Raw genomic sequence first — 13,839 nt, forward strand, 5'->3', positions numbered from 1 at the left:
CTCAGCTTAAACTGCTACTTATTTGGTTCATGCAAACCAGAAACAGGTTTAGCTTCAACAGACGAAGTAGATTAAAAAAGATAAAGCTGCACAAACATGACACAAAGGTCCACCCTCGTAGTGTTTTTCACATATAAAGCATATCTAAATGACATATCACCTGAAGATTCTGATTCCAGTCTCCACTGTCAGGACTCATCTCGTGACACAAAAAACACTCTAGTGGACGTTGTCAAGTCTTTGCATTTTTATCCACCTCAAACCCTGTAACCATGTAAACTAGAGTCAGTGCACAACATTTTTACATTTTACTGCCACGCCGTTTTGGTGTAAACAGACTTATTTTCAAGAACTGCACTGTCTGGTCAGAGGGGGGGGGGGGGGGGGGGGGGGGGGGACAACCTGCAGTGACATATATATTCAATGTAAACTTGTACTTTTATAGTACTTTTCCTGTCATGTTGACCGCTCAAAGCATTTTATATGATATTGCACATTCAAATATACACACTCGTACCCTGATGGACACATGTTAATGCAACGGCTATTCCTCGGATGCTATGGACAGCCAGCCAGCCCCAGCACCGTGCCCCCCTTATTAGTGTCCAATCCAGCCTCTATCTTGCAACCTACCTGGATGTGAGCTCTCTCCAGCCAATAAAAGACAGTCTTATCTTGACTCTTGTCTAATCCATTGTTTTGTCCCTTTCTCTCATTAATTCCATCTATTCCTATGATAATGTCTTCTGGTGTCCACGAATCAGCCATGGTTCATGTTCAGATTGGCTGCTGTGTTTATATCTGCATGCAAACAGTTGACTATGTGCGTTAAGAGAAACTCAGCTGCAACGTCACATAGTTTCCTGTAAGAATAAGATGTGGAGTGCCTTTTCCAGGTCTTAGTGCACTGCTGGGCAGTGACCGCTTCATAAATGCATATAATGTCACCGTGCCATCAAAACGAGTCAGAAATAAAGTTTGAAGGCCGAGTAGTGTCCGATCTCTAGCATCATGTAGGCATGACGACCAAATATGGACATAATAACCAGCTTCAGCTGCACTAGTCTGTTCTCTTTTACAATTGCACGATTTCCACACGCATGGACGTGTTTTACATCTCTTGTGTGCAAGTCTCATGAGTGATCTGGATGTGAACTTGGGAATTTCTTTGTGTTCTAGATAAAGGAAGCTGATACATGCAGAGGGATTTCTGCCATTGGCCTCATCACAGTTTCTGCAGATGTGTTTTAGATGACAGACTATTTTTTCAGGGTGGAGGGTGGATTGCCCTCTCCAGGTCGGGAGTCAGGTCCTGCCTCAAGTGGAGGAGTTTAAATATCTCGGGGTCTTGTTCAGGAGTGAGGGAAGGATGGAGCGCGAGATCGACAGACGGATCGGTGCGGCGTCTGCAGTAATGCGGACTCTGCGCCGGTCTGTCGTGGTGAAGAAGGAGCTCAGCCAGAAGGCGAAGCTCTCGATTTACCAGTCGATCTACGTTCCTACCCTCACCTATGGTCATGAGCTGTGGGTCGTGACCGAAAGAACGAGATCTCGTATACAGGCGGCTGAAATGAGTTTCCTCCGCTGTGTGGCCGGCCTCTCCCTTAGAGATAGGGTGAGGAGCTTGGTCATCTGGGAGGCGATCAGAGTAGAGCCGCTGCTCCTTCGCATCGAGAGGAACCAGTTGAGGTGGCTGGGGCATCTGGTCAGGATGCCTCCTGGACCTCCCTGGTGAGGTGTTCCAGGCACGTCCCTCTGGGAGGAGACCCCGGGGAAGACCCAGGACACTCTGGAGGGATTATATCTCTCGGCTGGCCTGGGAACGCCTCGGGATCCCCCCCCCACAGAGTTGGCAAATGTGGCTGGGGAGAGGGAAGTCTGGGCTTCCCTGGTTAGGCTGCTGCCCCCGCGACCCAAACTCGCATAAGCAGCAGAATATAGATGGATGGATGGACTTTTTTTTCAATAAACTGTAATTCTTCATCAAGCGGATTTCTGGAGGGTTTTTTGCCTTCAAGCCTTTTTCTCCACCTTTTCTACCTCAGAAGTACACAAAACAGCTGGAAAATTAACTGGTGCATCTGTTAGGGGAGAAGAAAAAGAATCGATCGCTGGTTCCTGAATCCAATTCACTCCTAATCATATCAGGGCAAAATGCACAGCGTCAATACAACACGCCTGGCGTTTAAACTTATGATTCATATGATTTATAACCCTGCTGCCTGATCCTATAAGATTTACACTGGCTCACGAGACCCATGGGATTTCAATCCCAATGCTGCCCCCCAGTACTGACTTTTTCATAAATTTTTTATTAGGTTTTATTCATATCTCAAAACTCCACATAAGACATAACAGCATACATGTTATAATGGACACACTTCTAAAACATACAGGATTGTTTGTAGAGCACAGATGGGACAGTCAAGTCACAAAAAGTGCTTCATTTAGAGCACTTTGGACTTCTGTTGTCTAAATCTTCCCAGATTCCATCCTGGTTTCGCTTACCACCCGTTACAAATAAACATATACCTTCCAAAATGCTTCTTGTCAAGGGCAGATGTATACACAGAGCCTGACGTAACATGGCACTGCTTGCACGATCTTCGGTAACTTTGTTGAGCAGAGAAGATAAAAATGTCATCAGGACGCATCAGAATGAGTTCAGTAGATGGCAGCAACCTATGGAGGAGGTGCACTCATCACACATTCCCCAGTCTCCTCCTTCTCCTCCTCCTGGGGGGAAACACTGCGACTGTAATGTAACTGTAGACGAGGGATGGGATGTGTGGAACAAGCTAAAGCGCCTGTCACAAAACAAAAATCCCTCAGAATTCTACAGCTCAGAGATGCTTACACAACCAGCCGGGCAAAATCCATCTTTCTGACAGATTCATTTCCAAAAGCCCAAACCCCCCAACTGGGTTTCTGGATGCGCTTCTGAGGAGAACCCGCCTGGGAGGAGTGTGTCAATGTGTGTATGCATACTGGGTAAAGAGCAGGAGGATCAAGTCTGAGTCATTCAATGCAGGGTATGCAACCAAATTTATGTTTACTCTTTAAAACAGAAGATGTATTTCTTTCGTTAAGAACTCATCTTATTGGTCCAAACTTAGAGGAAATGTCACTATATTTATGACACTTGTGCATGAAAATGTTCCAATCAGTCTACGCTACCAAATTCTTACAAGCTGCCTCAGAGCAGTGTGTAGCTGTGTATTTGTGAATAGGGCTGGGCGATATGACGATGTATATCCTTTGGATGATAGAAAATGTATATTGTTTAATATAAGGCTCTATTTACGCCATGATAAGCTGCTTTACTGCAGTATTTTACATCAAGATGTGCTTTATGGCATGCAATATATAAACAAACATGGAGGAAGACGCTAGCAGACATGTTTCAGAGCAGGATAATTCACTAAAAGAGGACCAGCCATAAAAGAGGGGAAATTTCTGTCGTATGGATGCGGTTTGGATATAAAAATACCGACGTGGAACCAACAACAGACTAGCTCACAGTCAACAACAACAACAGGCTCCGACACAACCAACTCATTTTATCACCTGCACAGGAGTCAGGATAAAGAATAAAGAATAGAGTCAACGAGCAAAAGCAGCGTCAAGTGGAGCGAAAGCTCATAATAAACTCCAGACGGAAACGCTTCAACAGGTTTTTACCCCTGAAATGTCATACATCCATAGTTTCCCCAGATGGAAGAAGATCACTGCTGCCGTTGCCAAGACCACATCTGACACATAACTGATGACTGACACAATATTACACACACAGTTTCATATGGTTATTGGGATATAAAATGAGCCATATTGGGATATGAAATTTTGGTCTTATCGCCCAGCCTTATTTGTGAAGCATCTCTTCTCTGCTAACAACAAATTCTAGTCTCGGTAAATAGACCAAATCGGCTTGACCAGTTCCAGTCATGTGGGCTGGGTCAGACCAAAGCAGTGTCCATGTAGACCTTATAAACAGTCTCCCAAACACAGAAATTCTCTATAAATCCCTCCATTTATTGAACCTGATGAGTCTCCCCCTCAGTCAGGTTTAACCTCGCCACATCCCACCTTGTTAATGATGATCTTACAGCTTCGCCACACTTTCTCATCCGTTTGAAGTCATATATTCACACTTAATTATTTCATTTTTCAGTCTGACATTTCATTCTTTTTAGCCTTTTAATGCAGCATACATGTACTGACTAATGAGAGCAAGTCTTCATACTGGGACTATAATTACAAGAGATGAGAATATTTCTGCAGCTGACCCTTACTTTGCTCTTCTGCTCTTTACATGGAATCAGAAACAAACAAAATGGGATTTAATGCATTGGATAGGTGTTCCTTCTGTCTTTTATAAAGCTGCTTTGTCAATTATAATCTGGATATGATCTGGTTTGAGGACAACTGCACTGGAGGTGATGTCATGCCTGTTTATGACCCCAGAGCCAACAAGCTGCCATCACCTCATTTATGCCCATGCAGCAGCTGGACTTCCTGAATGACTTAGAAAAAAATCAAAATAAAATAAAAACAATGCTTCATATCCTAACAAGCACACAAAGTTGAGATCTTAAAGCTTAACTTACCAACTACAAGATGCAACCTGTAAAGTAGTAAAAACTAAACAGTGTGATGGATTCCACCAGCCGGTAAGTCCGCTCCACAACGGACGTCGGATGACGTTTCTGAAGACTGAAGTGACAGTCGAAACACGTCAAAGGTAAAACCAGCTCATTTCTAAAACACTCTGTCTGATAAACCAGAAGTCATCTATCTGAAGTCAGAGTAGACATAATAAACCCAGACTCCCTTCAGTCAAACCGTCTTCTCATCTGGACATGTCAGACGTTGGACAGCATCCTCTGTGTTTCTTGCCTCAGTGTTTTATTCATTTATGGAAATATGTTTGTCATAAGGTATAAAAATGAAACATCACATGATGTTTGCATCGCCGTCACACAACAAACAGGAAATATGATGGAAGGTGTGGCGGCTGGAAGCTGGAGATGCTGCAGGTAATAAGAGGTCAGTGAGCAACGACTCGGGAAACATGTTTAACTCTGTCTTTTATTCCAACCATGCAACTCATACAGAAGCACTAGGCTGTAGGTCTGCAGTGTGTAAAGACCCTTCTCAGCTGTCAGCATAAGTGCCTGACTTAAAAAGTAACAGACAAACTTCTTCTTAACTTAAACTGAACATCAAATAACACTGCAGGTATGAAACCTGATCACATATTGTGTAACATTAAAGTTTCTATGAAGCACAATTAATCTTTCATCCCTGAATATGCTCTCATTGTCATGAGACAAAGAGATGAAAAATTACAGTCTGTTTGGAGTTACGGTGGGTGCAGAGCTAATCTGAGGTAATAATCTAGAGATAATCTATAGTCCAGAGGAAATGAGTGGAAATGATCAGGCCTGGTTTACTCCTAAGGGGAGGTTTTTAAGCACAGCTGTGTCCTTCAGCAGAGTTACTTTTCTTTAAAAATAAACCTTGTAACCAGCTGACCTTGCAAGGTGGATCCACTGCCAGACAGCCAGCAACGTTAGCCAAGTTGTTCAAGTACTTTAGAGCTGCCATGACTGTTGAATGTATATAGTCAGGTTTCACTGTGTTAGTTTTTCCTTTACGTAAGTAGTTATCTGATTTTTCTGCATGTCTTTTCGCCAATTATTCAATAAAAGAAAAAAACAAAAAAGACCAGATTTAAACATTTTCTGAGAGGTGAAGCATGACCTGATCGACACTTTATAGTCCACGATTCAGCTGCCTGCACAGTTGTGGGTTGTAACTCGATTTCTACCTTACCGTGGTGGTGGTGTTAACCAAGTTTAGAATGCATTGATTTGGGAGTGATTGATCAGAAACTGCACACTTCAGGGTGAACAGCTGCTTTGTTGTTCTGGCTTTCCACCTGGTTACTTATAAATAATTCCAAACGGGACCATTAAAGCTTTAAAATGAAAAGAAAATTTGTAACTTGCAGAAAAGGAAACAGCCAATCCTCGGAGAAAACCTTTAAAATGCTGGAACCTGAGATCCAGTCAGATGCTGCGGTGGAGAAGCATTTGTGACCTTTAGCTCTATATGTATTATAGATTTACATTTAAAATACCAGTCTAAGCCCAAACGCTTCGGTTTGGACCCAGCATAAACTTTAATGCCAACTTTTCAGCTCCCTTTACAATAAATGAATCATGTCTTCGGCCAAGCAGAGACATGCTGACCTCACAATGAGGTCCTCAACTAGCCAGAGGAATGTGCTCACAGCTGATGAGATGATTATAAACACCCAAAACTACAGACCTCTACAACCTCAGTGGAGCAGGAGGGATGGGCTCACTGTGCTTTCATCTAAAACCATTTGGAGCAAGTTCGGGTTCCCAGTTTCCAACTTTATCTACAACACCTTTCAGTCTGTGAGCTGTAGCTCATACAGAAAACTGGGATTCTGATCAAATCCAGAGCAAGGTACCGCTGCTGGCAACAGTAACGGGAAAAAGATGGTAATTACAGAGGAGGTAATTAAAAATGAAGCTGAGCAGTGGAGGTGTGTATGTTTCACAAAGCTTTGATGTATTAACATTTCATTTTGTCTACTGTTTAAGTCTTAACACCATTTTTTCATTTCAGGCCCAGTTTTACCCCCATTGTCACGTCTTTACTTTTTCATTATTTGCATACCACTTTAATTGCTGCATCGAACTAATTTAGTTTTGTAAAAATATGACGTTAAGAATAACTGCATGAGCTGTTCAGTCATAACCTACCAGAAATTTCATGCATCAGAAACCTCAGCGCTGCTCAGAGGTCAGTAAAGGTTATCATCAAAGAGATGCCATAACCCGCTTTGATCCCTCTACAGTGACATGCAAAGTTTTCTCATTTCCTGAGTCACCGCAGTGCATTTAATCAAGTTTGGATTAGAATTCATTTGGTAAAAAGGTGCAATGAGCCGTGAGAACTGAAGTCATTAGATGAAGCATTAAAAACCGCTTTAATTAGGACCTCGAGATGAGTCTTAGAAACAAAGTAAATAATTCTTACCTGTAAATGGGATCTTGCATCACCATCATCTTGCTTTCATCCCATGTCCACTCCTTTTTCTGTAAACAAAAAAAAAAAAGTTTAGATTTTTGGCCCAAAATGCTGAAGAGCAAATCCAACTCCTTCATTTGTGGAGTTAAAGCCAGAAAACTAAGAGGAGCCTCAATCTACATTTCTCTTTTGTTTGTTCATTTTATTAAATCAGTCTTTCAGTTTAAGGTCACAATCAGAATGTCAACACATGGCCACACAGGAATTATTCATATTGATTCCTTCCTCCACATAGCCTTTTGTTGACCAACGTCATTCAATCGCTGGCCCGTCGATGCCTCCTCTGGGCTCTGATGTAAAGAGATCGCCGACTGGCACTTGACATTTCAGATCTTGGGGACGAGGTGCAAAATCAGAGAACAATAACAGGTGAAGGTAAATCAGAAATCTATTGACTGTCTTTAACTCCCAGCTGCCATTTCTCACTGAGCTTTCAGTTTATCCAACATATGTGTGTCTTTTCTGACTGATGAGATTTCAATGCATCCATTACGGAGTGAAAGCTTCTTAGTTAAATCATGAAATAAGCTTCCTGAGTGATGTGTTAACATTAGGAATGTTCAAAATTGTTTTTTTTTTTTGGTTTTTTACTGACATACCAACTTTGTCCAGATCTTAATTTTTGATAGATTTCAACTGATGATGATACTTTTGAAGCATGTTGTGCCAAAAAAAACAACAAATACTAAACATGACATTTTTTATATTCTGTCATTTTGAGTTAGAGGAGATTTAATTGTAGAGTTTGATACATAACATGTGCATGTTGTGTAAACAGTATATAATTTAAAAAGGTTAAAACAATGCTGATCATTTCTGATACTGCATATCAATGTCGATATTGGCTGATAACATCAGATAACTGTTAAAATGCATTAAATTTAAGATCAATGATTTGTAGCTCACGTTAAAACAAGCAAATTCAGTTGATCGTCTCACTAATTTGCATGATCAAATCAAATCAAACTTTATTTCTTGAGCACTTTTCATGCCACGGGCAACACAAAGTGCTTTACAAGATTAAATCAAGACATAAGGATTAAAACAAACAGTGGAGAACAAGGCATTAAAAATAATAAAGACACAAGCTCTTTTCACACACTCTCACACACACAAGGACATAGAGCAAACAACCCCCCCCACACCCACCCACCCACACACACTCCCCAAAAAACATCATTCCCTGAATGCTGTCTCTTTAACCGAATGCAGGTTAATAAAACAATTAAAAACATTAATTAAGTAATAAAAATTCTGGTTCATCAAATTCTGAGAGAAAATGATGAACCATTTTCTCTTATCTTATTAATAGCAACAATCTTTGATTTTCTTCACTTAAATATTACCCAGAAGACATGACCTGCAGGCCAGTCCCAAATAACTGGAAGAACGTGTACGCGCGGATGGTGGGGATGAGCCAAACGATTTATTTTAGTCATCGTAATCAAATGTGTCGATTCAATTACAATTTCTAAAATTTATTCATAATAATTAAATGACAGGAATGCAGCTGCAAAGTGTGGCAGGAAAAGAAAGGCTGTGCATGCCGCTTACACCCAAAGACTGCTGGGATAGGTTCCAGCTTACCCGCGACCCTTCATCTGACTAAGCGGGTGAGTGAGTGAGTGAGTGAGTGAGTGAGTGAGTGAGTGAGTGAATGAACGCCACCCAGGTGGCAAACTGAACAACAGAAGAAGATTGTAGCAAGTCCTGCAGCCACAGCTAGATTGAGATTTACTCATTGGGTTAGAAGGCTAGCGTTTTGTAATCCTTTTGGTTTTTAATGGAAATGACACCAGACAGCCTGGACAAAACTTACTCCACGTGAAAGTTGTTTAAAGTCAACATAAAATATAACAGTAATACTAGAAACATGTGGCAGCGGTTCATGTGTTTACACCTCGGGTTAGAGAAGGAGACGGTTGTTGCTCCTAACGCTAACAAACACATGTTTCCTGTAGATTCCATGGAAAATAAGTTATACATATAATATGTCTGGAAAGAAAGTGCAAATAATTTTGATCGGTTACTTGAATAACAGATACTGAATGGAGCATAAAATAGTACAAAAGCGTAGCCAAGGAGTGATTTAAAACACACACATCAGAGAATGAAGATGCATTGAAAATGAGAATGAGATCCTGGCGCCAGTGTTTCCCATGTATCCAGAATCACGATGACAACTTTCTTTCCCCACAGAGGCAGGATGATCAGAGAAGCTCCAGCATTAGGAAGCAGAGAGGATGATAAGAGGCGCGATGAGACCCGTCTTCAGCTGAAGAGCTGCAGGATCAGCACGGACATGATGAAATCTGCTCGCGTGATCGACATGACCACGCTGTGCCGCGTCGATCTCATTCCTCCTGGATGAGGAGTGGGATGCCATCCCACAGCTAAATGTGACCAGCATAAGGAGAAAGTACCACGCTGTTCTGGCTGCATATGGATCCTCCACACACTACTGAGGTTGCTGGCAGTGTGGAATATGTAAAAGGTAAAAAAAAAAAGGTTTTTCCTTCTCACAGTGGGAGACAGCGATCATCCAACCCACCAAGAACTCAAGAAAAATGAACACCGACTGGAGACAAATCTGAAAGTATTTAAAATTTCCAGAGGAGAGAGCAGTTTCTTTATGTAAATCCTCAAATACCTCATACTTATCAGCTTATGTGCAGGGAAACACTCAGGACATCCTCACCACCTTCACACACAGGGTTGATTAGAATAACCTGCATTTCCGAGCGAAAATCCTCGTCTTTGTCGCCGTCTCGCTTTCATCGGATTTATTTCTACGTGTCAGTTTTCACGGTTCTGTTCGATCGTGAGCGTCTCGAGGCATGTGCACACTTCCAACATGGGATTAATTAGATGAACATTACCTGCAGGTGTGTGTGTGTGTGTGTGTGTGTGTGTGTGTGTGTGTGTGTGTGTGTGTGTGTTTAGATCTGATTATTGTTTCAGCTTTTGAGCACAGTAAAACTTTTATGGATTCAATCTCTATTTAATGATGTTTGCTATGTTTCTGAGTATTGTACAGTTTGTTTACCTAGTTAGCAAAGACTGTGTTATGTTCTGGGATTCCCTTATCCATCAGCTGCAGGTATTCTGCAGGAGGAAGGTTTTCTTCCCACTCTTTCCTCATCTCTGAACGCCCTCAGCTGTTTTCATTTCCCCGCTTTCATTGGTTTCGATCCCCCTCGAGCCCTTTGTCCTCTCTGGTGATCTCTCCATTCTCACCTCTGCTTGCCAGCTAATTAAGGAGAAGATCGATCCATCACTGTCTACTAACCGAAAGGATACAGAAAACCAAATCTGAGCTGCTTTTTGACAATGAAAACAAGCACTCAGTCTGGGTTGATGAAGATGGTGTCATCTTTTGTACAGATGATATCCATCCATCCATCCATCCATCCATCCATCCATTCATCCATCCATTCATCCATCCTCTTAACTGCTTACTCCAGTTAAGGGTAACAGGGAAGCTGGAGCCTATCCCAGCAATCAATGGGTGAAAAGCAGGTTAGACCCTGGACATGTCGCTGGTCCATCTCAGAGCACAGATGGTGTCCCACTTTTTTTTTTTTCTTTTTTGCACATATGCACAAAAACATCGGCGTGAACCAACCACCTGTAGCTGTGACATTTTCATGAACTGCAGCAGGTGTTGATACAAAAAGCAGCCATCTGCTTTCAACATATGTTTAAAATACATTGTCAGGTATCCAAAAAGTCCCTATTTCTAGCAAACATCAGGTGTTTCTGTTCCTGTGGGGGGAGTTGAGAATGTCCAATGGCCAGGCTATTAGTAGGTACGCTCTTTTACCATCAGCTGGGCAACGCCCCAGGGAGAAGTGAGCACATGTGCTGGAAGAGAAGTTTGCTTCTTAAATTAAAGGTTAGGAGTTTGTCAGTGGAAAGGTTTTGCTAAAACAAAGCAGGCGTCGATCTTTCAAATCCGAATTTCATGTTAAAAATAATATAAAGTTAATAAAGCCATACATTTTTTTCCAGATTTCTTTCAGGTTGTCTGCAAGAGTGTCCACTGGAGGACAAATTAGGGCAACTGGTTAACTTGGAACATAACTTCGCTAAACAGAATCAGAAAAAGTTGTTTTAGGAATCATATTAAATGCTGAACTAAAATAAAGGCCACAGCATTGACATTATTTATCAAGTTGGAACATTTTATAAGTTTACCTGTGAGCCAGCTGATTAGTTTGTCCCACCCGGTTCAGTGCCTGTTTTAAGTGATGTGAAAACTCCTCCCACCCTAATCGGCGCCGGGTCACCTGGGTGATAAATGGTGCAGACCCAGTGTCAAGGTCTCGTTTTTTTTTGTTTTTTTTTTAAGTTTTGTTTGCTTTACATTCCAATAGGTTTTCCTTTTTTTTTTTTTTTTAGTGCCGCTTGGTTTCCTGTTTTATTCAGTCATTTTCAGCTTCGTGTTTTCTGTTGGGCTTCTTGTTCATTAGCACATTACTTTGATTTGCTCATTCGCTTCATGTCTTCCCCATTAGTCCACCTGTATATACACCACCTCATTTCTTTTTCTCCAGGACAGTTCACTGTCATGTTACTGTCTTGTTTCAGTCATGTTTCCACAGTTTTGTCTTTTTAATTTAGAGTTGTTGTGATTACAATCTTAAATTCTGCACCGGTCGTCCTCCTTCCTTCTCAGTCTGATATTCAAATGAATATCTGGTAAAATATCAAAATTAGCTTTGAAATAAAAAACATCAAGCACATTAAAAGCAGAAAAGAAAAAGAGGGGAAAAAAAACTTACTTTCTTCTTTTTCCTTAAGGTTACCTTGACACCATCTACAGACACCACAAGGTTCACTTTTTTCTTCTTGATGTTTTTCACCTTGAATTCATACTGCGGAGAGAACACAAAAACATTTTCATTTTTAGATGCTTAAAAGGTAGAGAGGAGAAATAAAAGCAAATGCATCGTAAAAGCCTTGAGCCACCCCTCATTTGTTCACATGCTGCTTCCAAACAGGCAAAAATTCTTGGAATCTAAGTTGTCTCGAGCAAAGGTTATGCAGAGCTCTGAAGATCTTTCAAAGTTGTTCTTTGGACAATTTCTGCAGTTTTTCTCATTTTGCTTCTCTAAGCAATTTGCTGATATCCTCATTTAACATTTCTTTGGTAGCGTCTATGACGAATGTCAACAAAAACACACTTTGACAGGCAGAAAACCAAATTTTGCAGCAACAACAAGAGCTACAACCTGACAGCAGCATGGGGAGTTTTTTTTTAAGTAATTAAGGAAACTGGACAAAAGCAGAAGGAAACTGGAAAACTGTCCAAACGAAACTGGAGCAAATTGATCTGATTTGACCTGAGAAATGCATCTGAACATTTAAGATGACTATTTGCTAAAACCCCCTTTAGAAATAGTTTCCGTGAAAACAGGGATCGCTGGTCCTCGTAGTCCACTGTCCTGCAGGCTTTCTGTGTTAACCGGCTTTAACACACCTGGGTCAAATGAAAGGCTCAGTAGAAGACTTGTGGAGAGCTTGTCAGAGATCCATTTTAATGTGGACCTTGTGTACTGCAGCAGGGAAACATCTCATACCTGCAGGACAGACGCCTAAAGGACCAGGGTTAGGGATCAACGTGGCAGGATGGACGAGGAGAAAAAGCTGAGGTGTACCACATGACACAGGAACTGGACTGAGTATAAACAGCAACAGGTCTGACAGAGGGATGAATTCTCCAGCAGTGTGGGATCACCTGGCCAAGTAATGGAATTAAAGAAAGTCAACATCCACAGGAGAGCTTTGGAAAGTCCTTCAAGACACCAGGAGAAGTATTCCTGAACATTACTTCATGAAATGAGAAGAAAGCTTGACTCAGAGTGTTTCAGTGTGTGTTCAAGAATAAAACTGCTCAGACCAGATCCATGTTTGATTACATACTGGATTTCCTTTTTGTGTCTGCACACGTCTCAGTAAATAGCTGAAATTTCTCATTTTCCTTTTAATTAAAAAACTGAGGAATGGAAGACTTCTGCAAAACCTGAAACTGTCACATGAGAAGTTTACTCAGGTGTCAACTCAGGAGGAATCACGCTGCAGAGATCTTCACATCCACCCATACTGGTGCACGGTTTCATCTCTCATTCAACGACTGGATATCAGAGATCAAACTAGAGACTAAAATCTGCTTCATGCTGAATTTGAGCAAGCGTGATGTGACGACTCTGGAGCCTTGACAGATTCAAAGAGCGTTCAGACCGGACCAACGTCAGTGTTCAGGTTGGCTTGTGTGTTTTGTTTCCCTTTTCGCCCCTTTCTAAAGCAACATTTAAAGGTTCTTCAACAAACTAAATTAAGAGAGTTCCAAACCAAACCTACATGGGTATGTTTGAAGGTTACTTTTGGTGATTATGGCTCAGTTATGACACTGGCAAGTGTTGTGTGGGCCAGAGGAGGACCAAGGTTCATAGTAACTTTATTATAACCTGTGGGTACATTTGTTTACCAGAAACAATGACGACACTTAGCATTCCATAACAAAAGTTTACACACACGCACACACACATACACACAGAACCTGACAGACAAGTACTTGATCGAGTGGAGACTCAACCAAAACAAAGTCCTCAATGTTTCCGCCATCCTCCGAAACAGCAGTAAGGATGATGTGGAAAAATAATAAATAAATAAGATTAAGATAGAAAAATAAATAAAAACAGAAAAGCTTTG

General features: G+C 41.3%; 1 protein-coding gene across 1 annotated transcript in view; it reads right to left on the reverse strand.

Moving 5' to 3' along the window:
- The window catches only part of nos1apa (nitric oxide synthase 1 (neuronal) adaptor protein a), a gene marked incomplete at its 3' end in the record, with an annotated part of 184,588 nt that overhangs the window by 98,317 nt on the left and 72,432 nt on the right, over positions 1-13,839 (reverse strand). The window contains exons 3-4 of the mRNA XM_079244963.1: positions 11,910-12,002; positions 7,075-7,133 (exon numbers count right to left, since the gene is read on the reverse strand). Of these exons, the coding sequence (XP_079101089.1) occupies positions 7,075-7,133; positions 11,910-12,002 (152 nt within the window). The remainder of the gene's footprint in view (positions 1-7,074; positions 7,134-11,909; positions 12,003-13,839) is intronic.

The sequence above is a fragment of the Telmatherina bonti genome, assembly GCF_933228915.1.
Source record: "Telmatherina bonti genome assembly, chromosome: 8".
Lineage (NCBI taxonomy): Eukaryota > Metazoa > Chordata > Actinopteri > Atheriniformes > Telmatherinidae > Telmatherina > Telmatherina bonti.